The sequence below is a fragment of the Mytilus californianus genome, unplaced genomic scaffold (genome assembly GCF_021869535.1).
Source record: "Mytilus californianus isolate M0D057914Y unplaced genomic scaffold, xbMytCali1.0.p SCAF_31, whole genome shotgun sequence".
Taxonomy (NCBI): domain Eukaryota; kingdom Metazoa; phylum Mollusca; class Bivalvia; order Mytilida; family Mytilidae; genus Mytilus; species Mytilus californianus.
Window position 1 is genome coordinate 2,004,233 of NW_026262681.1, and position 27,746 is coordinate 2,031,978.

Genomic DNA, 27,746 nt, shown 5'->3' on the forward strand with positions numbered 1-27,746 from the left:
TAGGTGAATTAAATCTTTGCATTTCCATGTACATCTTTATTAAACTTCTATCGTAGATATTTTATATTTTGTGACGTAAGTTAAAAAACATCTTTGATCTTACACAATGAACTTGAATCCGAATATCTTTTTCATCTTTGTTTGCTCACTTAAAAGATTTAATTGTTTTCTTTGTTTTCTTTTCTACACCCCCCCCCCCCCCCCCCCCCCCCCTCTTAAAATGTTTGAGCATCTGCTAGTTGGGGAGGTTTAAAACGGTGTATAGGATATGAGAATTATGCAAATAATTACATCAAACCAAAGAATGATTACCATATACAAGTCAATTATATAACTTATTGTACATATTAGATGATACTTTTCGCTGTATATAAATGTCAGGTTTATATTTGTCTTGTCAGAAATGTTATTTGCGCTTCGAAATCGATTCTTTTTAATTTGATCAAAAGTTGTATTATGTCTTACACGTTTCTATGTACGTTCTCTTTCAGAATAACAATTCACTCATTATCTTTTTTCACGTTTTTAAATATTTATAAAAATGAACAACATTACTAACGTGTCAGTCTGATACAATTAACACATTGATTATAATAAATATACCAAGCCGTTTAATTCCTCTATGTATTTGATTGTTCGCTTGTATTGTTTCGTATGTTTGGTTGCAGTAAATATTCTATTCGTTAAATTGAAGTTCAATGAAGAATTGAAGATTTGAAAAATGACGTGACGTGCCCTATAAAATATTAATACGGACCGAAAGACGAACACGGACAGTTTTGCTATTGGTATTGTATTCAGTTTGATTGAAAAAAGCCTTTGGTTCGATGCAACTGTGAATCTTCATCAATATAAAAAGCAGTAATACCACAATGAGAATATTCAGGTGTTGGATTAGGAAATATAACAATAAATAATTTATTGCAAAACTCAAGAGAAGAGAATACACGGACAAAAGGCAGTTGCTGTGTTTTTAATTAATGTTCTTTTAAGTAGTTCGGAAAATTACAAAGTAATTAATTATTCACATCGAAGAAAATATGAATTCTCAATTTGATAGATATCGTGGATGAAATATTGGGTAATACAAATAACATTTTTGGATCATAATATGAATCCTAGGATTATATTTATGTTTGATGCGATGCATCAGAGTTAGTTTCTCCGAAGGGGTAGCATTTCCCAGTGAATTAAGAGTTTTAAGTTTAAACAAAGTAATTTGACGTACATATCGATTCTCTACGTTTGTCATTTTCTTTCTACTGAACTCTTGAAACAGACAGTTATAATCATTTTATACAGATAAAAGTAGAGGACTGTTTATTGCACCTGAGATACCGGTGAGATATACAAACATTTCTTCAATTAGATCTATATACTTATAACGTGAAACAAACATATCAGTTTGACGTGTAATATACAAGCTTTTAATTACATTTTGATCGAGAAAAATCGTTAGTACAACAATCAGTGTGGAAAATTGTCTTATTGAAAACTTTACAAATTAAAAACATTTTATTATTTAATGTTGATTGTAACCTTCGTGTCTATATGAGAAGTTTTAAATACTATGGAAGTGATTTGAAATAGAAGAAATTATTGATCATTTCAAATTTAAACGACTTGCGTCTAAGTCATAATTTATTTATTAATCTCAAGGAGATATATACATGGATGATATATGATCTGCATATAATATTTTCTGTGGTTGTCTGAATGCATGAATGCATGTGAAACATTGATAAATTCTGTAATGGCTATTCCTCTGGATAAAGAAGGTACCAGGAGAAAGGATATCAATTCGACGTCTAAATATCGGTTAGAAGATAGTGAACGAAAGCTACCTAGACCCATTGTCTTTTGGAGTGAAAATGAAAAAGATGCTTTTCGTCGAAATAAAGTTGTTCAAACGCGCTATTATATGCTTCTTGATGACATTGATACTCAGCAAAGGTCATCCGAGAAGAGCATTCGACATGAAGCACATAAATTCCGACAACGGTATAAAGCAGACGTTATATGCTCTAGTGACAATTCGTCATCTGTTGGGTTTTCGGATGTTACGAGTTTGACAGAGAGTGTTCCGAAAAAGATAATAAGAGAAAAATCATTTAGTTCTGATTCGGGAAGTGATAGTGATCATTGGACTGAAATTCCAAAGAAAGGAGTGATAACTAAAATAAGAAAATCTAATGTAAAATTCTCATTTTTGAATGATGTGATACCAGACGATAGTGCAACGGTCATTGATCAAGTCAAAGCATCAACAGATTTAAGTACTCAACGAAAGCTGCGTAGTCAGTCTGCTTCTCAGAGTAGGTCCACGAAAACAAATTTTTCGTCTGGAAGAAGCAAAAGTGCTGTTTTAAAAACTGATATCTACTCTCCTGGAAGATATGATCAGATGTGTTCTAGTAAAACTAAAACAGTTGTGAATCCTAGAGAAAATACAGAAGACATTTTAAAGCATAACAGGCAAACTAAAAAACCGAACGCTATCTTTTTTGATAGGTCACAAGCGGCTTATCAGTTAAGACGAGAATTGCAAAAACTGGCAAAGAACAGAAAAAATGGTGTAGTGAAAGTAGCGTACACAATGGAAGACGCCATTCGAGACGAGAAAGATAAACTTACGGCCAGTAGTAAAAAGGTAGCAGATTATATTCAGAAATTAGAAACCGATAAGCAAAACATGAAAATAAATGAATGGACATCGAAAACTATTGAACCAGTGATCTCTTAATACTAAAAATATTTTATTACTTACATTTTTATACCCATTGTATATGTAACACGTTTTGTAATGATCATATATAAAGTCTTTTTTCAGCTTTGCACGCTTTTTAAGATTATTTTGATTAAATAGTTTGTTTAAATGTGTATTCTTTATTTTAATAAGAACACGTACATTGCTTATAGGGATAGCTATGTTCTAATGTAACAAACCCTCAAAATATTTTTTTTTTCGTTAAATGGTTTCGACCGGAATTATGACCATGATTCATTTTATGATATAGCATTAGCTTTAAAGTTGCTTAATCAACTGCAATATATATATATATATATTTTTCTCGACACTTAAGTGCATCTTGATATTGTACACCAATATCAAAGGAAAAAAAATTGGATTTAATTTATTAGAAGTAAACATGTCTCAAAGAAGTTTGGAGCTGAAACGAATTTTCCAAATGAAGAAACATATTACATTCAGCTCACCGAATTAATTATTTTGTTGTTAAAAACCTTGCGTCATTATATTTAGAAAGGTTAAACTCAATGATGACATGGATTAGAAGGTAAAGAAGATTTAAACGTTTTATTGAATCATACCATATTATTATGCAAAGTAATTACTTATATTGATTATGTAATTGTATTTTTTATTTTGTATAAAGGAACTAGAAAGGACTCAAATGTCTTAAGTGAAACTACTAGGATGTCGAAAACTGCATATTTATTTCTGTTTCGGTATATTAAACGCCCTGGGCTGATATGCATAAAACTACTTAAGTTAAGATTTGTTCCGAACGGACGGATTTTTCTACATGTCCTACGATAAATTAGTGCTACGATTGGATATTTTAACTTAAATAGTTAATGCATATCAGCGCTGAATTATGTAAATACTCAATACAGGAGAAAATAAAACAAGGCCAACTTTTGATTCCTCGAGTAAAATAATAAATCAAATAAAATTCAGATGTAATACAATAAATTTCTATGCCAAATAATATCTTTTAGATGAACACAATACATTTCCAACTGTCAGTACAACAAGTGTCTTGTGTCTTTCTTCTTGAGACAGTCAAACAGTTCTTGTATTTACAAAACAAAATGCCAAAGGTATCAAAAATGTTTAATTTTTTAAAAATCTTTCTCAGTTTTACATTTGAATATTAGCAACAGCCTCACTCAAAAAATATCTTGGCGAACGATGTCTTTTACAAAGATGTTAATATGAAGCAAATAGTTTTTTGGTCAGACAAAAAAAATGAAAACTACACGTTAAAAAATTTCATGCGTCCGAAGCGCTTTTCTGGATTACCCTTCATTAGGAACGCTCAAAGCCGAACATTTGAAAGCCGATGATATATAAGAACCGAAACAATTAAAAATAATCATATTCATTTTTTAAAACATACACAGTGGCGGATTCATTGGGGACGTAGGCCTGTGGGCGTAGAGGGCAAACGCCCCCTTTGTTCAGCAAATTATATTTTATGACACAGAACAGTCAATAACAATTTTCGACTGGCTTCGCACGACGATCTTTTTGTCCTTTTCGACAATTCTTTCCCCCTCTTTCCATCAGATCCTAATACAGGCACATTAATGAAATTGGCAAATGTTTTGAAAACTTGTCAAATATTGACACCTTTATGACGACATAGTGACATCATACATGACAAACTGTGTACCATGCAAATAAGGTGATTATGTCATTCTTATTTAGCTACGAGAAATCAACTAATGAATGTGAAGAGAAATGGAGAATTCTACAGATTGAAAAAAATAATTTCACTGGCCAAGTAAAAGGTCTAATAACACATCCCCTCGTTTTTTGCTTTGACATTGTCAGTTTGTTTTCGACTTATGAGTTTGAAAGTCCCTTTGGTATCTTTCGTCTCTCCTAGACGGATATGAAAAGATGTCTTTTTGGTAATTTTTATCGTTGGGTTGCTGTCAAAGTGACATATACCCCAACATCTCGTTTTATTTATATTAAAACGATTATGTTCGTGAATTCATGAATTTAGCTTTTCAATTTATTTCATATGATTTTTACGTTAAATTCGACATAGAGATATTGCCAAGCGACAATTGATGCACTATGCAATCAGCAGTGATAAATAATATTGTAATTTATTCTAACATGAACCATTCTAGTATCTTAAGTGTCCTTTATTACACATTTTATCTCTGTAATTGGTATTTGAGATTAGTGTTTGAACAGATTTTCACTAATCATTTTGATACAGTGGTATGTACAATGTTGATAATAAGTACATATAATCTAGGCACAGTTTAACCATTTTTTGTTGACACGGTTTTCTTTTTATAATCCCAATGCGAAAATATATACCGAAACTTCTAAAAGTAAAGTTTTGTTTTAAAAACTCACAAATTATCACTTGAACTTGACGAATGTGTCTCTTCTTAAAATTATCTTGTTATCTTGTTATCGTTATAGTATGTACTATATGAACATGTGTAAGTTGTTAGCTATTTGGTGCCTTAACAGTCTACATAACTTGTAAAGAAACTGAGCAAAAACACAAAAAAGGAAAGGAACACAAAATAAAAAAAAAATATGACATCATTAACAAAAATAACACCATCTCCAAGTGACAGACCGACACTCAAACACATTAAACTGGATTGATGAGTACTCTTAGCTTATGTCATCTCAGTGTGTGTCAAGCTTATGTCATCTCAGTGTGTGTCAAGCTTATGCCATCTCAGTGTGTGTCAAAACAAACATAATCAAGAAAAACATCATAAAGAATAGGAAGAAAATACCCCTTCAAAATTCAAACATTAGTGAGAGACGATTAAAGAGAATGATACGGTTGGGAATATTATTTTTGCCTTCTCACGCTTGAATATAACTCCATAGACGACAAGTCAATCAAATTCATATCTCCAAGTGAAACAATGCTTTTACGAAAACCTCCAAAATGTCAAAAAATATTGTACAAAGTGACATTTTTATTCTGTCACAAAATGACTTTCTTGTTGAATCCTTTTACATTGCTATTTGTGTTTAAAGCATGACATTTATTGTTCAAAACGTCCAATATCTACATAACGGATATTTGACTGAAATTATGTAACTCGGTAGGGACAAATATTCAATAGTTTTACTTGATCAACCATTTATTCTTTAAGGCGATTGTATTATCTTGAAGGAAAAGTATTTTTAAAGATGGAGCATTATAATAGCAATGGAAGTAATTGTTCACATTAAATGTTGTTGACATATATGGTAATAGTTTTATTATCGTGACCAGCAGAACTTTGGCAGTCCCTTTTACTACCGTGACATGTGATATTTTGAATGTAAACATTTAGACATTTAAATGACTCGGCTATAATGAATTTCGTTTTTACAATTTCATTTTGTTGACAAAGTAAAACAGGAGTCAATTGGAAAATTAATAACTTGAACATCGATGCCATTGTATTCCTCAAAATTATTATTTGATAATGAAACATGTCATTTCAAACGCATATTTAATAGTATTGAAACGTTCGTACTACACAACTCCATTTCTAAATGACTACCGTATGAATTTCATTATACAACATAAAGACCCCCGAAAACCAGTCGAAAATACAAACGTAGTCATTCAGATTTGTTCAGTCAGAAGATCAGTTAAATGTAAACAATAATTAAATAGATGAGATTCGGTCCATATATATTTTAGATTTATTTCCTCCACTGATCTACATTTTGTGATATGAAATAGGGAAAATTCACTTTCCACGCAGGGAGAATAATAACTTTTTCAAACGTCATGAAAATCAAAATAATTTAAAGAAAATACTCTAAGAAGGGTTTTCATTTGTGAATTTGCTAAAAAGGTTCTGGATCCATAACCAAACATTTCATATTCTTTTGTCCCACATCTCTTTTTATTTATATTAATCAATCGACAATTTTAATGAAGAACTTATCTTAATGTTTAATAAAGATTACTCTTGTTCTACTCTACAACTTAAAGAGAGAGGTGTGGTTAAAATATCAAATATTATTCTATAGGACAGCACTTGTGTAAGTCACTTATTTATCGCCGCAACCGGTAATGTCGCGGTAGCGGTTTCATCCCGGGTCGGTCAACCAAAGACTTGAAAGATTGGTTAAAGTGTGCTCATGTCTTCCCTCTGCATGATATTGTAAACTAGCGCGTTAAAAAATTAGACTCGACGTGTGGGTCTAGTACAATTTATAACACCATAACATTATACAGTTTCAAGTTTTGTTGTCTCGTGTACAATTATCCCATATATAATCTCGTTCAAAATCTCAATACAATATATTTCAACGTGTGTACATGTTTAACAAAGGGTTATCAAATATGTTTCGGATTATTATGTGTCATATACTTTATTCTTAATATTCTTGGCGTATAGGTCTACATATTTTATGAACATCAAACATTATGAAGATTTCAATGTGTCAATAAGTCAAGTTATCTTCTGTTGTATACTTTCGGTATAAATCGATTATCCCGGTTTTCAATTCTAAAAAGTAAATAAAGAACAGAGAAAATGTGTTACAATATTGACACGATAATATATTATATATCAAGTCTTTGCATTGCATTATCTTCAGTATTTAATACGAGTTTATATTAGAATCCCTAGTCTAATAACGCTGTATATCATTATAATGAATGTTTCTAGATAGGTTAACCTCCATTCATTCACGTACAATGAACTATAAATTGTTCACTGGTTATTATATCCCCGCTCAATGTTCTTGACAAAATGTGACGAAAGTTTTACATGAAATCTTAAAGATACAATTTTTCTGCAAACAGAAAGTAGAACACAGAACGGACATAACTCGTGCAACATGAATGTAATGAAGCTTGGTGTCATATATATTAAGAAGCTATAACTTTTAGTTGTAAAGAAAAATATGCCCTTACAAAGGATATTAGAAAAACAGAAGGATAGTTCTTCCTATTGATTGTGGCTAAATGTGGTTCAAACTGGCCTAGTAGTTCCAGAGGAGGATATTTTTGGAGTACATCAGTTCTGTCGGACGATATATGATTGTCAATTATCTTGAAAACTATTAAAGATAGAGAGAAACTTATACTAGCAAAAATTATAAGTAAGAAAAGATCTTCAAATAAGTCAAAGTACTGAAATCGTCAGACGACTACTTATAAAAGTTATTGCTCTTAAATGACGTTTTTTATCAGATTTGTTTCCTCATTTTTGCCTAATGAGTATAATCTTGAAAACTATAATTGATACATTGAAATCTTAAAAAAACAAAACTGATAAACAAGACAAGATCAACAGATAGGTCAACAAAGCCAAAATTGTCAGTCCACTTCTTGAATGATGATTTTTATCCATGTTAAAACTATAGTAGATAGAGTGAAACTTAACAGAATATAAAGATCAGCAATACAAGATCAATAAAAAAGAGATTTTATTCAATGTTAGAGATTGGCAATTGTTGAAGATGCATATGAATCGCGATGAGCGGTACATGCTCTTTAGAGCCTCCAGTTTAAGTTTCAGAGTGGTTGAAATGCAAAATCACACGGCTCATAACGTAAATAAGAAGATGTTTCACAGTAGTATGATTTGCAATGAGACAACTCTCCCCCAGAGACCAAATGACATAGAAGTTAACAACTATAGGTCACCGTACGGCTTTCAACAATGAGCAAAACCCATACCCAAACAATAAGCAAAATGCATATTAGAGACTCAAACAAGATATAATTTACAACCGACTCAATATTTCCTATTTGCCTCTTGTTTTCAATTGACATATTCATCCTGAAAAGATCTATGGTCCTTTAAAATATAATTCCTGCTCAATAAGATATGGTTTCTTTCTTTTGATTGTTATGTACAGCTTTTATATAGCATCCCCATCGATTTCCGGACGAAAAGCAAACATTTTGTTCATTACGAAATGACATTACGAAATGACATGCATCATGACTCCTTCACAAATTAATTAATTGAAATGTATCATGTCAGGTATTGGGTTTTGTAATTGATTTCTCTCACATGTGAATGGATCTTATGATTTGCATGGCATGCGTTTATCTGTTAATATAATAAACTGAAATGAAATCAAAAGTGCAAAATGTGTCCATAGAATGTGTCAAAAACCTGGTGTATAGAAAAATAATTAAAGGATAAACACCTATTTGAAATAAAGATTTAAGCATGTGAATGTCAGTACGAAATTGATTTTACTTGAAGTGATTATTCTCCCCCGAAAACAAAATAAAGATGATTAAGAAGAAATCATTATCATGTTATCAACCAATATTTAAAACTGTGCTATACCTAATTTTCTACTGTAAAACGTGTTTTGATTGCTTGTTTTAACTGTGTTGCTTGTTCGTATTGTACGAATGTATATAGTTATGTGTCCTACATGTGCGTCCGTCCGAAATCCAGTTAAGATTAAGGCTTTAGGTAGTTTAATGAGAATTCGAAATCACATGAATATGAAACTTGGTACATATGTTTAATATAATGAGAACTTTCTTGAATATATGCAACAATTGTTTTTTTTCTCTCTGTTCTTAATTTTATTGTTCAATGAATATGGAAATGTGATAGTCTGAAATCGGTAAATTGCAAGGCCTATAGCTAAGGCAGTGGACCTTTGCTTTCAATTCCATACTGATTTATGTAAACAAATAAATAATGACATTGAAAATCTCACAAACTCTTTAACTGTTTATTGAAATACATTGAGAACAGTATTCAGAATTATTTCCACTTATGTAATTTATCAAAATATGTAAAATTATTTAAACATTTAATTGTTTTTTTTTTCTTCCTCCTATAATTACCATGAAGGGGAAAGTAGCGACCAGAAGAGTTCTGGAAATCAATATTGCATCTATTTGACAATAAACACTTTTTTTAGTCTTGTCGATAAATTTTCAACGATATGTATAACACATCTCTGAAAAATGATCCTATGATACAACACAACTGACTACAGATGCTGTTAACCGTCACGCGATTAAAACATGCAACTATTGCTTGTCACCTATATTGTCATATAACTAAAAAAATTGTATCCAGATATTGGTATGTTAATAATGTTTATTTTTTTTTTCAAATTAAGATAATTTCTGAAAAATGAAATCGTTAATCATTTGATGATTAAATGACTTGTATATGTTAATTAAATTGACGTCAAAGAAATTCAATGACATGTACTGTATTTTCTCAGTAAAATAAATATTGTGATCCAAAGAATGAATTATAATACATGTAATAATATTATAAAGATAATAAATTCTTTATTTAAAGTGGGTATGACATTCCATGTATATATAGATAAATTTTCACAAACTTGCACAAAAAGTAAATGAATGCAAGTAAAATCAAGATTTGTAAAAATGCCGATATTCAATATTCTGAATTATATAATTAAGTTTCACAATTTAACGATAGCGTCTATTATTCTACCGCGATTTCATTCGATCATTAGGAACGTCATTATGGACGACGTTTGATTTTTCTTATGTGACGTTTCTCTCATTGTTTATTACCGGTTTTTTAACAAATTTAAATTTTATTTGTACATATAAAGTGCCTAGAAAATCAACATAACAATTTCAGAGTATATCTAATTCTTTACTTCCTCCCCGACTTGGGCTGGAACCTGTACTTTTCACTTCTCAATTCTACGACAAAACCGCCTAGCATTGCAGAGACACCTTATCCCCTCCTCTAACGATAGCTGATGAAAAATCAGCTTTCGTTTCATATATTACGCTAGCAAAATGAAACATCTAAGTTAAACACGATACTCATACAAAAAAAAACTATTCTTAGAATTCGAAAATCAAAACTAAATCGCCACCCACAATGGTATTCCGCACTCCGTGACGTCTTGCAATCAATCAACTCAAACTGGTCCTAGAGGCTGGCGTTGAACTTTCAGTGAAGTGTTAAGCTTTGCTCTTTTTTTGAGTCCTCACTTTGATTTAAGAAGAACAGAAATAAAAGCACTGTTTCTTTACTTTTGGTTTTGTCAAGAGTTTGGATAGTTGTCTCATTGGCATTATTACCACATCTCCTTATTTTTATATTGAGATTTATTTGTCATGAATTAGTACATCTTATTCCCTTCTCCCAATATAATCTTCACCACGAACAAACTAAAATATACCATTCTTGATTCATTGTGTTGGTTCGTCTCTCTAATCTATTGGTATACGATTTTATGCACTGTTCCACACTGTCACTCTCTGAAATATATGAAATATAAAAAATCGTTAACACTATAAATAAGCAGACCCCGAAGCATTCAACGTAGCCTTTTTTTTGGCGAAAAGGATGTCACTGAAATGTTTCATGTAATATGTATGGAAATGAATAAATATATAGGATGAAAATCAACTACTTTGTATGAGGAACAAAAAGTTACAACAGCAATGGTTTTGATGTGTTATGCAATTTCTTCAAAATTATCCTTGTCTGTGCATAATCGCCCTTCAAAATTTGTCCAATTGGACGGCTGATTGTATTCTAGAAACAATTTGTGACCCCAATAGTGGACGGCATATTAACTACCGGTAAAACGTTGTTAACATAATAAGAACTATAAAGCCAACCGATTTTTATTCAAACTTGTATATCTTTATTTTTCACTGAAATAATATTTGCAGTGGACATGTAATGAAACAATGTATTTACTTTTTAACATATTTTCACAAAATGAAGAAGGCCGTCAGAAATAGAGTCCTGTAAAAATCATGACGTCAATGAAGTGTACGCTTGAATGAGGGATCAGACATATGTATACAAATTATATTCGAAAAATACACTCAGCGGACGTCATGCTTATCTTTCCTAGAGAATATGCCTCTCCTGCACAATGATTTATTTCATTAAAGATAACAACACAACCACGATTTTATACCTACTCCTTGTTTTGAATACATATGAATACAATCAGAATGAACATAATAGTGATAGGTAGTATTGTATATTGGGAACTTTTCTAATTTTTACCGACCAATGCTCACATATATTGAAAATTCCGCCTAAAAAGTAAAGTATGTCTGATATAAAATGGGTTTTGTTCGGAGCTTAAAAATGAGAGAAGATACCAGGGGCAGTCAAAGATGAAGAAAACAGACAAATCAATAACCGAAAGGAAATTTAAACAAGCAACCCCCCCTTTCTAAAAAAACAAACTTAAGAAACAAAAGAATATAAGAATACACAAACAAGATTATCGGAGAACACAAACCCGATAAAACAATGGTGAATTCAGGTTCTTCGAAATAGATAGGCAGTTCCCGTTCCAATATAGTCACCCGTCATGTTAAAGTAAAAATCCGATAACAAGTCGCATTCGTATATGTCATTAATTGTTTTTCATCTCTCCAAGTTTAAATCAGTTTTTAATACTAGTATTCTATGACCAAATGTAAATTCAGAATATTTTATATTTTTCGAAATATGCGACGGGATTAACATCGCATTTATCGTATATCCATCGTCTTATATCGATATTATCTTAAATGATACCAATATATCTCATACGCTTTCCCGTTGGTCAGCAATAGCAATAATAATAATAAACTTGAATTGCCATAGCAAGCAATATGGCAACATTTCATGAAGATATTTCTTTGAATTTGAAATTAAGGTCAAAGTTTTATGTTTGAAGGACCAAAATCCTTACTTTTTGAACAAATTCTTAATTCAGGGTATCTATTCTGGCATGAAAATTATTTTCAAAAAGATGAAATTTCAGTAACAAAATGTAAAACACAAACAGAATACATATGAACAAAACAACTTGACAACATTTAACACAGGTCTTGTCAATGTAAAGTCATGCAGTTGTGGGCTGTCCAACTAGGAAGAAATTTTATATTGAAAAAAAAAAGTTTTTACTTTTTAACTAGTTTGATATAAAACATACCGAACTAATTGAAGCTTAACCAGTCTTTCTGGGATAAAATCCTTTCCCGTTTGTGAATGATGAAAGCTCTTAATAAAGAAACCTTCTCGTATACTGTCACTGCACTACTTTGTATCAAAACGTAATCTTACATTTTATCTAAGCTGTTTATTTGCTAAATAACATTTGAAAACGAGTTATACAATCATAGTGTATCGCTAACATATAGGTGGAAGGGCTAAACATTCGAAATTAAGGTGGAAATTACCAATAAATTACCAATCTAAAACATTTTAGATTTTTTATTTTTATTTTCTTAATGTATGTAGGTTCGACTTTACACGTATGTGAGGAAATATTCCCGAGTCATACCGTGAAATAACCACAAATAAAAGGATATCTGAAAATTTTAAAGGTTTTTTTACGAGGTTGCACCCTTCAGGAATATCAAGCAATATCTGAGCGTTGACACAAGAAGTTCTTTTCTATGATACAGACAACCGTTAAAATTGTCTTAAATGTGTATTTTCGGGAGTTATCAATACACAACATAAATAATTGGTGTACACTTATGGAACGCCATAGCTGTCTTCCGTTGTTCATATTTAGTATATGCTGTGATCATTTAATTATTTTCAGCGTTTTTTTCTCGATTATGAGTGCCCTTTTCATTATGTTCAGTAGCATAACAATTATGTTGAGCAGTAACATCATAATGATCAGTAGAATAATCATTATATTGTGCAGATCTGGTATTATATTCAGCACTTTAATCAATATACTTAGCAGTTTTGGATTTATGTTTAGTAGGTAAATTATTCTATTGAGTAGATTTGTCTTTATATTCAGTACTTTTGAAAATATCTTCTGTCAACATATTTTTATATTATGTAGATTTCTCATTATATTGACTACAGAAACCGAAATATTCAGTGGTCAAACACACTTTATAATCAGTACTGTTATCATTATGTTGAGTGAAATAAATATTATGTTCTGTAGACTGATCATTATGTTCTGTAAAATAAATATTATGTTCAGTACAAAAAACTTTATGATCAGTGGTCAAAATGTTTTATGTTCGGTTCAATAAATATTATACTAAGTGGTTAATCGATTATATTCAGTGCTTTTTTCATCATGTGGTGGTGGAACTATACATTAAAATTATCCAAGACTTCGGGTAAGTAAAACCGAAATATTCCGAGTTGAAACACAGTACAACTCACCAATAAAAAGCTTCAGACCAAATATCAAATAATTCCTTTTATTAACAGCTGAGAAGTCTTTGACGAACATTTTAATTGGATGACGGACTAACGAGGTGATTGCACCAATCTGACGAGTGGGGGTATAATCTTATGGATGTGTAAATTTGGGTATTTACTCACAAACTTTACATAGAGTCATTTGAACTAAAGGTGGCTCAAGGGAATTATTCCACAATTTGTTTGTAAAATAATGATTCATTAAAGTTACATATGTTTAGAAAATTAGCAAAATAATTATTTAATTCAAAGAAAGCACCAAATTATTTAAAACTCATAGTTCTTTATTCCATCTGCAATATTTTAATTAGAAATGAAACAATAAAAAGCAAAAGATGTGAGTCTTGTCCTTATTTTAAAGGACAACAGGATTTATGCAAGGGGGGTAATTTGATAAAATATCTTGTATAGATCTCACAAGAGAACAGTGTTTGCCAAATACCATCAGTCAAAATAAGGCCGTGGTCCGACATACATCACTGATCTACCTGTCAAAATGTCCGGTAAACAAAAATCTTCTTCTCAAGATACCGCTTAGTCAAAACCATTTAAAATAAGGTATAAAACTGCAATTATGACAATCATCTGGTCGATTTGTTAATGATTGTATTTTCTATCAAAAATCTTCTGCGAAATGACGCCTTCAATAGCTGTGGCTTAATCAGTCATCATACAGAAAACTATTTTATAATTTTTACTTTGTACTGGATTTCGGTTAATACAGATATATTGTACGGCTGGTATACTCCACGTTTTTGCTTACAAGCAATCAAAATTTTCTCAGTTTCTCACATGCATTATTAATATACAAACCGACCACGTTTATTATCGATTTTTTTTCCTAATATCGGTTGAGAAGGGTGAAAATGTCATAGGAATAGAGAAACAAGAGGGTTCTCAAAAAGCCTGTATCGCTCACCTGGACCATGGCTCGTGAAAGATACTATCAAGATTTGCTCCGTAGTTTCAGAAGAGAAGATCTTTGAATGTGTTCTCATGGGGTCCATTGTTAAACTATGCTCCCCCTGGAGGCCATCTTGTATGGGGATGCGGGCCTGATGGACACCTTTTCAAGGAGGACCATCCAAAGACTATTGTGAATAGGTTTGGTTTCAATTGGTTTTCAAAGGAAAAAATCTTTGAATGTGTTCCCATAGGGTCCAATGTTAAACTATGATCCATAACCAGAATACAAAGTGATTTAAAAGCCTTATAAGAGCTTACCTGTAACAAACCAAGTGCATTTAAGCCATTTTTAAGGTCTTGGATTACTGGCCTGGGTGTGGAACTTTCAAACAATTCCTCTAACTGTTCAACACTAAGCAGCTTGGGGAGTGGTCCATTTTGAAGAAAAGATAATGCTAAAAAAGCAATTCTTTATACATTCTATTACTAATGAATGGGTTTCAGTAATGTCATTTATGTTTGAACTTACAGCAGTACAGTTTAGAAAATGTCTTAAATTGTGCCTATTGCATTCAATAAAATAAATTGGATTTAAAATCTTTTCAGTGCAAAATGATAAAACTTTTTTCTTGAAATTAAAAATATTCAATGCTATTATGATGAACTAATCAGATGTAATAGAAGTCTCCCATCAACTTAAATGATGAAGTCATTAGATCACATTTCAAGAGCAGTTTCACTTTCAATTTTGAATTTCTAATTAAGTGAAAAATAAAACGAATAAATAATGAATACGGTAAATAATAATTATAAATGCTTCAAAATTTTTATTTATTGTAATGATCAGCTTGATGCTATATTATTTACAATAAGAGGCTTTCAGGAGTCTTAACTGCTCATATTAAATTTATTATAAAACTTGAACTTTGCACATAAATTAAGGCCCGGCCAGCCCTCATCCTGAACATTCCACTTATGTCTTTGATCTTAAAGTTTATCTCAAACAAAGATTCCAGTGTCTCCTTCGGAATGATAAATTTGTCATTATGTTCCAATACAATGTCACTGTAATGGCAGCACATGATTCTCAACTCCATCATCTTAGCACGGCTACTAAGACCTAGTTCAAGGAAATCTTTCTGAGACAGTTTAGAAATAATGTCCGGAGTTATATTTTCTCTTTCAAAATTCTGCTTTAAATTATTCAAACCAGCTCTTTGGAGAATTTCATCCATTTTAAGAACCAAAACATCAACAACCCTTTGGAAAAATATGCCAACAAAATTGCCCGACTTCGTTTCAACTCGGAATATTTCGGGTTTACTTACCGAAGTCTTGGATAATTTTAATGTATAGTTCCACCACCACATGATGAAAAAAGCACTGAATATAATCGATTAACCACTTAGTATAATATTTATTGAACCGAACATAAAACATTTTGACCACTGATCATAAAGTTTTTTGTACTGAACATAATATTTATTTTACAGAACATAATGATCAGTCTACAGAACATAATATTTATTTCACTCAACATAATGATAACAGTACTGATTATAAAGTGTGTTTGACCACTGAATATTTCGGTTTCTGTAGTCAACATAATGAGAAATCTACATAATATAAAAATATGTTGACAGAAGATATTTTCAAAAGTACTGAATATAAAGACAAATCTACTCAATAGAATAATTTACCTACTGAACATAAAGCCAAAACTGCTAAGTATATTGATTAAAGTGCTGAATATAATACCAGATCTGCACAATATAATGATTATTCTACTGATCATTATGATGTTACTGCTCAACATAATTGTTATACTACTGAACATAATGAAAAGGGCACTCATAATCGAGAAAAAGCCGCTGAAAATAATTAAATGATCACAGCATATACTAAATATGAACAACGGAAGACAGCTATGGCGTTCCATATACACTTGTATAAAACTATCAATGGTTGTCCGACAATTATAGTAGCAATAAATAACATCTAAAAAGACAACAATCGGGTGTCATAAATTTATTTGTAAAAAGATTTGGTATATAGATTTTTGTTGAAATAAACAAACAAATCGGATGGACTTACTTCATAATCTAAAACCAGAATTCAAATTTATAAACATATTTTCATTTATTTTTCAGGAATAAAGAAATGAGTTTTAAGATTTTTTTTGTGTTTTGTCTATATTTAGGAGTAACGGAAACCAAAGTGTTCAAAAATTTCAACAAATGTCGCCATTTCTTTTACAAAGGACAAAGTCCAAGTTTTTTAAATCTTTCTGGGGATATTGTTTACATATGTCAACAGTACAACAACAAATTTTTTTATGCAACTCTTTATGATACAAAGAATAGAATTCCTGTATACAGTGCATTAGAACTAGACTTACGTTTTAATGGCAAACGTCTCGATGACAAATTTTTCATAGAGCCAATGCTAGCAACTAATGGAGGAGGAAACATGATCGAATTTGACTCTTCTAAACATTCGACGTATGGAAAAAAGCAAGCATTAGGTACGGACTACAGCAATAGTGGATATGACAGAGGCCATTTAAATCCACAAATGTTCAATACATTAGATGATGACACCAGATATGCAACCAATACTTTTACTAATATTGCGCCACAATATGAACCATTCAACCTAGGAACATGGCAGGACATGGAGAAAAAACTATTGAGCACTACAAAAGCTGAATGTAACTTTCCAGGAGCAAGAAGATATGTTATTGTAGGAGTGCAACCAAGTTCCAATAGATATATAGAGCGAGATATAGGTAACCAGCAAGATGTAAAAAGAGTTAATGTACCAAAATTTTACTGGACTGCCATTTGTTGTGATACCTCTACGGCGACTGACACTGATGATCGAGAAAAGGGTTGGTCGTTTGCATATAAAGCAGATAATATATATGACAGAGCCGTCACTGTTACTTTTGACCCTGTGGACAAATTTCTACCGAATCAGTACTCAAAAATATTTGCGGATTACACTAGCAATGGGAAAACCGTAGTAGGCTGTCAATTCAGTAGAGATGATGCTGTACGAATTATTACGCATATTAAACAAACTATCGGAGGTTTTCCAATATTTGAACCGAATCCTACATCACGCTTCTAACCAATAGCATTTTATCTAATACTATTCGGAATTAGTAAGAACCTTATAGACCGAATAATACCAGCTTAAAACTATTAACTGTTTATTAAAATGCAAGTCCGCAGTTATGCTTTTTAATTTATAATCAACGCTTGTCTTTGTTTTACAACACTATTGAGTGATCATTTTAACCGTTGTAATAATAGCAATATACATGCATAATCGTACAAAATTAATTGAAATGGACACTATGTCATATCAAATTTCTTTTTGTCATTTGGACGATGAATTGGGTGTTTATAGCACTGCCAGATCTTTTACTGTTTCTGTTAAATTCATTCACACTTTTTATAGACTCGGAACGATTTAGAGCTTAACATATTGTGTACACATAGTATAGATATAAGAAGATGTGGTATGAGTGCCGATGAGACAACTCTCAATCCAAGTCAAAAATTTATAAAAGTAAACCATTAAAGGTCACAGTACGGTCTTCAACACGGAGCCTTGGCTCACACCGAACAGTAAGCTATAAAGGGCACCAAAAATTACTAGTGTAAAACCATTCAAACGGGAAAACCAACGGTCTAATATATATAAAAAACGAAAAACGAGAAACACTTATGAACCACATCAACTAACGACAACTACTGAACATCAGATTCCTGACTTAGGACAGGTGCAAACAAATGCAGCGGGTTTAAACGTTTTAATGGTACCAAACCTTCACCCTTTTTCTGAAACAATAGTGTAACATCACAACATAGAAAGACACACTGTAAAATATCAACTGAAATAGCTTAACTCAATCAAAGGACATATTAACACCAGTGAACAAACACTGACTATATAAAGGAGTAGGTCCGGTAAGGGCCGATTTTGGCCTCAAATTTCAAGTTCATCTGATGAAAGATTTGGACACTTTTTAAACACTTAAGTGTCTACTTCAGTCGATTTAATTAGTTTATGTGAACGATTTACACTGATTTAGTCATTAAAGACGCCAAAATTCAAGCTTAAATATGAAAAATCTATCAAATATGCCATAATATGTCACTTTTCAGATGATTTTTGTCAAAAATGAAAGTGGCCGCATCCGTGTTCACTCTCAACCTTTATATATGTTATGTATTATCTATAATTAAATACAACTTACATTTAAATATTAAGAATGAACACAAATGCGGCCACTTCCATTTGAGACGGAAACCGTGTAAAATTTAGCTCAAATGCTAAAATTGTGAAGTTTTCAGTAAATTTAGCATGACTTAATGATGCTAGTACCCGATATATGTGCATTGTATTGTCAAAAACAGCCCATATTTATGTAACAGAAGTATTCTACTTTCCAATTAATAGCTAAAAGTTTACAGTTTAATAATTTTGTAAAACTGCTATATTTTGGGACCAAAAGGGGGTCTTACTGGACTTACTCCTTTGACCTATGATACAATGTAAATACGAAATAAATAAACTAAGGGAAGAATAATAAAAGAAACATGTTATATCGGTATGAAATGTTAAACAATTTAAGAAAAACAATATGCTCGAACAAAAATATCAGCCATTTGCAATAACTTTAAACACAGGTAAATGAAAATAATTTTGTTGTTAGTATAGTAATAGCATAGTATGTTTATTATGACACGTATGTTACGTTGTATCGGATGATTACGTACTTGATACAATAATTACAGTAAGCGTGAAACAAATTGTAAGGAACATTCGGTAGCAAATATTGAGTACAAAATCCGCGTTTATCCCATTGTAGTGTCGTAAAATTATCTTTAAATTTTCCCGTGAAAATAGGTCGTCTTGTAAAATCCGCACACAATTCCAAGGAAAAAATGTGTGGTCAGAAGGTACCATACTACAAAGTAGCACAACAGTGTATTTTTGAAAATGTCATTGGACATGTTTGAAGTTCTATATCTTTATTATGTTTTAAGATTAAAGGACAGATGAGGCACCAAATGAATGAAGAAGCGCTTGTTTAGATACATGATTACTGGTGTAGCAAATGGAAATATTTTAACAACGACCATATTTAGCAAAATTTTTATAATCCCCTATTCTACTATCTTTTTTAATAAGCACTTTGATTTAAATAACTATTAAAAAAAAGTTGATTTTGCATTGCTGAGTAAAAGAAACTAGTGAAAAAAAACTGTACTCCAAACTTTTGATTTTATTTCCTATATGGAAAGAACTTACAATTTTTTAAATTGAATTGGTGGGCATAAATACAAAATGTATATTTAGTATGGTGTTCACCACCCTAGGTTTATTTGTGTATGCTTTGATTTGAATGTCTTTTTCATTGGGTTCTATGTCATATTGTGTTCCACGGTGGCAGCCATCTTGGGTTCCATATTAGCAACAAATACTCAAAATTAGTATATGATCATCCTTGTTTCATTTATTCAAGATTTGATTAAATACTTGAGACAGTTTCAAAGACGAAGCTTTTTGTATGCATTTCCTAATTGGTTGTACGTTAAATTATGCCCCCAGTAGTGTCCATCTTTAATTTTAATTAGAGAAGCACCAAAAACTCAAAATTAGATGATGATGTGTGGACTATTGAGTTTTGATGTTTGAGATGGTTTATGATAAGCTATCTGTATGTATTTCTAATATGGTTCTATAACATGTATGTTGCAATATGTGGTCATTAATACTTATTTGGTTTTGCAAAATGAAACTTACAAATCATGATAATACTTACTAGTATTTATGATCATCATAGTCTCTTTAGTGCAAGATTTTGAGACTGTATAGCATACATGAAACATTTTTTTAAGTGAGTAATATGATCAATAGACAAGTCTTTTTTGTATTTTTCTTTAACTTTGTACAATTTGTTTCCAAGTTGTACTCTAGTTTGACCCATATCACTCCATTTTTCTACCTCATGGTCTATTTTGCAGCGTATTCTCGCTATGGTTGTCGTATCGTCATCCATGATTACCTTTGCTACAGTACAGCCTTTCTCTTCAATATTTTGCACTAAACTGACCCCAACATCTGGTTCCATGGCTTTAGAGGTGCCGTACTAATTTCGAGTACAGTTGTGCAGTGGTCGTTCTTTTCCCTTCCCTTCCAAATACGAGCAAATTCTGCAGTCTGTTGAACTTAAGTCCATATCAATTAACTTCCCGGTAAGATGGCCAATCATACTTCCGACCCCAGATTTTGAGTTGTATTTTCGTCAACTTCCCCTCTTCTGCCACCCCATGTCGTACTTAACAGACACCGGTACACTATCTCCACTATTTGAAACACTGAAAAATTTTAAAAAATCCATTTTGAAATACAACTAGGTATAGACACAATCGTGAGTTGTGTGTTTTTTTTTTATTACAACTCGATATACAACCAATACCTTCCTCATCTTTTATTAGCATAGAACGTGTTACATGTTAAACAAGAAATCAGAATATTTTAGTTTGAAATTATACATAGAAGTATATTGACCTCTACCTTTGGCCTCGGTCAATATTAACTGTTTTGCAGATAGAACAAATAAGACTCACTGAAGTGTCGAAGTAGCTTATTATTATTATGGACTATCATTCTATTATAGCAAACTCGTATTTGAATTATCAAGACTCATATGGTCGGACAAAATTAAAATGCATACGCTTTTCCTATGTGGAGCGGTATTAACGTCATAATATCGTTCTTGATTATTTCTGCTAATGGTAGAGAAAACAAAGACATCCATCGCGAAAATATTGAAAGGAATACTTCCTTCAAGGTCACTTCAAATTGGTTCATATTCTTTGAATTTGCTAGCCCCTAAATTTTTGAAACCTTAATAATTTTTCCTTTAAAACCACTTCAAATTGATTCATATTTCTTCAAATTCGCTTGAAAAACCTTATGTAATATTTTCATACGCCGTTCATGGAATACATTTTTTTAAATGTCATCAGTTGCCCAAAAATACAAAGAAAGTCACATTTTTTTTATGTTGAAAAATTATTTCTCGCACTTAAAAACAGAAGTTTTGTAGAAATAAATTTCAAATATCCCACCCTCTTACATGTTTGTACCAAATTTTAGGTATTGCTTGCTAAAAAAATTTAGCGATTTTTTTTTAAATTCGCACGCTCGCCCCAATTTTAGTACACAAACGTCCAAAAACAAGTATTCGTTTTGCAGTGGCTTAATGGAACACTTCATTTCTTTTATGCGAAATAGTTTTTATAAGAGAGCAAATATATATATATAGCAAGTGCATGTAAAATACCTCAACCGTTCCGATGCCTTCTTTTCTTCTTCCAACGAGTCATCCAAAGATCTCTTTGCAACTTGTTTGATCCTATTGACCTGATGTGGACCCATTCCAGTATCATACATAGCTGAAAGATACAAACCAGTTATTTTGTTCAGTATCCCATTCATATTTTTTTGTCAATTGATTGGTGTACTCATCCTTGTTTTTCATTTAGAAAAGAGTGATAAAAAATGTTATTGAAATATCTTTAATCCGAGTGCCACTTATATATTAAATGTAGGTGGTTCATTATTTGGAATCTTTTTGAAAAATGTAAAGTTTTGTATATCTTTTTACCTTTGCTAATTTTAGATGATCTCGAAGGGGTACGAACGGATTTGCAAAAAAAAAAATGAATCTGTGTCTTCCTATTTGGTTATTTTGGGTTCCATACGAACAAAAAACGTAACCACCAGCGACAATATTTGATTCTGATCGGTCCCAGCTTTTTCACAGCTATTTGTTATTTTTGTTATAACATTTCCTTTTGACAGAAGTGTTCCATTGGACCGATTTGGAGCCTTTTTTTTTTAGTTGTCAGGGTATATATGCAGATTGGGTCGTAACTTTTCAACATCAAAAATATAATTAGTGAGTAACGAGTGTGCCATTCTTAAATCCAATTTTATTTTAATTGGCTTTCTGCGAATACTCTTATTTCGGTGCTTTGTTTCTATTCATTTTATGTTAGTTGTCTGTCATATCTGTTTTTGTAAGATGTTTTGTTAACAAATATGCCGTTAGTTTTCTCAGTTGAATAGTTTCACATTTTTCATGTCTGGACCTTGTAAAGCCGACCATACGGTATGTGTTTTTCGTCATTATTGAAGGCCGTACGGTTGCCTTTAATTGCTTACATTCATTTCATTGGAAATTTGCTGGACAATTGTTGCATTGGCAATCATACCAGATCTCCTTATTTTTGCATAAAAAATTTAACCCCCCTCCCCCTTCCCCCCAAAAAAAAGAAAAGAAAATATCTATTTCATTTGAGAAAGGAACGGTTCGGAGAGAATTGAAATATTGTTTATCTACACATGAATCTTACTACACTACATATGAAAATTCGAGCCGACCAGTCTTTGCTCTTACGGCTTTCTGTCGCGTGCTTAACGTGGAAGCAGCAAATATCAATTTTCTAATCCATGGTTTGACCAGGACGGGGTTCGAGCCTCCCACACTCAAGCCGAGCATGCTACAACGAGACCGTGTAGGGATTGGTCAAAAATATTGAATAAATTTAATTGTTCTTCATTATGTGGGAGCGATCACAGTATATTTAATTATTGAGTTTAAGTCGTACGGATTTATATTATATTCGCTATAAAGATGACTTTTGAAAACTAACTTATGATGTAATTCTGTCATAAAAGATAAAGAACTTATTTTAATATTGTGGTTATTTCCGCCATAAATTTATACGATGTATCATCATCATCATCATCATCATCATCATCATCATCATCATCATCAGAATCATCATCATCATCATCAGAATCATCATCAGAATCAGAATCAGAATCAGAAGAAGAAGAAGAAGAAGAAGAAGAAGAAGAAGAAGAAGAAAGAAGAAGAAGAAGAAGAAAACAGCAAACAGAACAAGATCACGGATTTTGAAAAAGGGGGTGCATTAACCATATATATATAGCTCCATTACTTTGTACTTTTGATACACATATACCGCTATGTTAGATTTAAGTGTTTTGAATGGACTGGTTTTTGTTTGTTCATTTTATGTATGTTTTGATTATCAAACTGATCGAGATTAAAACAGTGAGTCCGGATACCATTAGCTAGAGTCTGGATCCCCAGAGTGTAAGTCCGGGGCGTTAGTCTGCGTTACTCTAAAAAAAAAAACTTGTGACTTGTTATAAATCGTGCAATAGCTTATGATTAGGGGCCTAGTCAGCATAAACAAATTGGATAGGAAACCTTATTTTCTGTAACGTCAGGATACTTTCAGCATTATTGTTTAAATTTTGACATTCTCACACAATGAAAATGAACTAAATAATAGTGTTATTTATCTGAGACAACGTGGGGCCAAATGACATACACATATAAAGTAAGAAATATTTTATTTGGCAAAAGTACAAAATTGTACGGCCACGGCTTGACAAAGAATGGGACTGCCGAGAAACATAATTGACAAGTCCCTAGTATATAATTAAACTTTATTGTCCATTCCTTATTCCTTATTGTCCATTCCTTATTCCTTATTTCCACATTATTCTTTTTCCTTATTTCCACATTATTGTTATTCCTTATAATGTCATTTCCTTATATATCAACATAATATCTTTATTAACATTATTGCTTCCAAAATATATCGGATGCTGGCCCTGGGAAACAGAAGCTCAGCGGATACATAATTCCATTATAAGAAGCATAATATATTTTTAGATGTTGTGTCGCTATTTTCGCCAAATGGTCGAAGTCTTTGTCTGAAGCCGTGACGAAGGATTGGGATTACAATCGAAATAAAGTATCTTATACGTTCAGGTATTTCACATCCAATATTTTATGGTAATATTCTTTACAAAGCACAAAAATGTCGGCATTCACCCCAAAAGCCAACCAAACCTTTAAACAGACTTATTCGGAAAGGATATAGTTACGATACTGTTGTCAAGTCATTAAGGATTGCATATTTTGGTATTAATATTGATTCACTCATAGGGTCTTTGCATCGGAAATAAACACATTTATTCTAAAACCAGTTGTTGGCATGATACGGGTTATGTTCTTCTCATATATTTTATGATGGTATGATACTAAACCCCTAACGGGAGGGATTGTACTTGATTTTCATATGATGAAGACATAATCTTTCAATCAGTTTAATTGAGGTCTGGAGCTGGTATGTCAGTAACTGCTAGAAGTCCTTTATTCATTTGTGTATCATTGTCATTTTGCTTAGTTTCTTTTGTTACCTATTCTGACATCGGACTCGGACTTCTTTTAAACTGAATTTTTACTCTGCGTATTGCTATGTGTTTCTTTATTCTACATTGGCTAGATGTATAGGGGGAGGGTTGAGATCTCACAAAACATGTTTAACCCCGCCGCATTTTTGCGCCTGTCCCAAGTCAGGAGCCTCTGGCCTTTGTTAGTCTTGTAAGTTTTTTAATTTCAGTTCATTTATATGTTTTGGAGTTTAGTGTGACGTCCATTTTATTTAGGGGCCAGCTGAGGACCACCTCCGGGTGCGGGATTTTCTCGCTTCGTTGAAGACCCATTGATGGCCTTCGGCTGTTGTCTGCTCTTTGACATATTACCCATTTCCATTCTCAATTTTATTTTTAACAGAGTTTGTCTTTAGTGCCGTGTGGAGACAGTAGAGTGCCTCCCCGTGCTTCAGGTTTATGCACTTATAATATACTAGTTAATGGAGTGTGTGTCCGAGCGAGAACATCTCTATGTTCATTACTTTAGGAATATGTATTCAAACCACAGTTTTCACTATTCAGCCCCATTCTACTATTAAGTCAGACGTCAGACGCTACCCTGATATACCCTGTCTTTTGTTTTTTGTCCTCAAGTTTTGTTGTTAACGTATTTTGTCGGGTACTTAATGACGGATAGCGTTTGACGTCTTTAGCCGAACAGTTTTATCAATTTTACTTTTTTATATTCCTGTGTGCTGGTTCATATTCTGGACGCCATTCTTTGCTCCTTTCAATTGGTAAAACAGATAACAAAAAACAAATCATGAAACTTCGAAATGGAAAAATACTTAATACTAAACTCGTTCAAAGGGTATCTACACGTCTTAATCTTCAAAATCGATTATCTAAAAATACTACAATCGCTAACATTTTTAATAACAAAAATCGTGGTTACCCTTCTATCTATAAGTGTCATGCCAAAAAATGACTTACATGTCCCCGTCTTTCCACCAACAATACGGTAAGGTCCACGTTTAATGGTCGCACTTTTTCCCTAAATTTTGAAACTGATATCACTTGAAAAACTAACAGAATTATATATATACTCACATGAAACAAACCGGGATGCGGTATTCAGTACGTAGGTGAAACTGGACGAGATTTATCTAAACGCACACAAGAACACCTTTATCGTTTTAAAAGACCCCATAAATTCAAAAGTATCATTTATCAACACCTAAAGAAGCACAATCATCCTTTTAAATATTTAACAGTTCAACCTTTAGAAGTAGTTAATTAGCAGGCTGGGGAATCTCATTCAAAATTTGTACGATCACGAAAAATAATTGAATTAAATTGGATAAAAAATTACAGACAGTCTATCCTCTCGGTCTTAACGACAATATCATGGGAATTGGTAATATATCTAGAACAGATTCTGTTAACATTTTGAATATAGTTTCTAAAACAGTACGTAAAAACCGTTCTCATGGGCGTAGAATAAATCGCAATCAAAGAAAATTTCGTAATAACAATACAAATATTTCGGACATAATTTCTATTTCAAAAAACAACGGTAGACAATATCTATTAACCAAGCTCTGTTCTTTGCCTGTTAATAAATTACATCAAATTTTGGAGGAATGCAACACAATTCCATATTGCAGTCCTAAGTATGAAATCGTTCAAATTATAATTGCATATTGTTATTCTAAATTGTTTCCCAAAATTGATCGCCCTGAAGATCACAAAAAACATTTTATTAAAATTAAATACGTCAATAAAGGTTTTGATTTTGTAAATATTGGCGGTATTTTTAATGATCATTCTGTTAAAGAACAAATTCCTGGCTATTTTGATAATACTGAACTCCCTCTTATTTGTTATGTTTACAAAAAATCTACCCGGAAATATGTGTTTAATTACAGCGAAGTGTGTAAAGATGTTAATATCAGTGACAATACACCTACCTCATGAAATTGCAGTAAACCGAATACATTTATGGCCCCAGTTCCCATGTTATAACAGGAGACCTTAAATAAAGGCAACAGTAGTATACCGCTGTTCGAAATTCATAAATCGATTGAGAAAAAAACAAATCCGGGTTACAAACTAAAACTGAGGGAAACACATCAAATATAAGAGAACTACGACACAACAGAAACACAACATTAAAATGTAACACACACAGAAACGAACTATAATATAACAATGGCCATTTTCCTGACTTGGTACAGGACATTTTTAGAAAAAAAATGATAACATCGTTCGTGACCGAGAGTTGAAATCATTCCTCAGTAAAGGACCTAAATATCGCCCCCGTCAATTATTAATTGGAATGAGTGTAGTAACATCATCCACGTCTCACTCCGTACTTGCTGCTCTAAATGAATAAAACGAGGAAAAGCTGACAAGAAATCAATAGATTCTTTTTTAATTCGGTAATGAAAATAGTTGATATACGTATTCAACATTTTAAAGATCATTTTACTCTTAAAAACAACCATAATAGCCCAATTTCACGTATCAAACATAAGCTAAAAGAACTCGCCAAGGAATATATTTTTGTCCCGGCTGATAAGGCTGCTAACAATATCATTATTGTTTGACGTAAATTTTACATTGATGTTCTACAAAAGGAAATCACG

At 32.0% G+C, this 27,746-nt stretch overlaps 1 protein-coding gene across 1 annotated transcript; it reads left to right on the forward strand.

The window, feature by feature from the left end:
* The first annotated feature begins 9,708 nt into the window (after positions 1-9,708).
* LOC127736502 (endonuclease domain-containing 1 protein-like) lies at positions 9,709-18,040 on the forward strand. The gene is made up of 2 exons (XM_052247044.1): positions 9,709-9,807; positions 16,968-18,040. Exons 1-2 carry the CDS (start codon positions 9,719-9,721, stop codon positions 17,947-17,949), a joined length of 1,071 nt encoding a protein of 356 aa, XP_052103004.1. The 5' UTR covers positions 9,709-9,718; the 3' UTR covers positions 17,950-18,040.
* The last annotated feature ends 9,706 nt before the right edge of the window (positions 18,041-27,746 follow it).

Excerpts from the sequence above, each read along its gene's own strand:
- LOC127736502 (XM_052247044.1), top strand. The coding sequence starts at position 9,719 with ATGCTGTTAACCGTCACGCGATTAAAACATGCAACTATTGCTTGTCAC. Across the intron at positions 9,808-16,967 it reads AAAATTGTATCCAGATATTG|GAATAAAGAAATGAGTTTTA; the intron begins GTATGTTAATAA and ends TTTATTTTTCAG.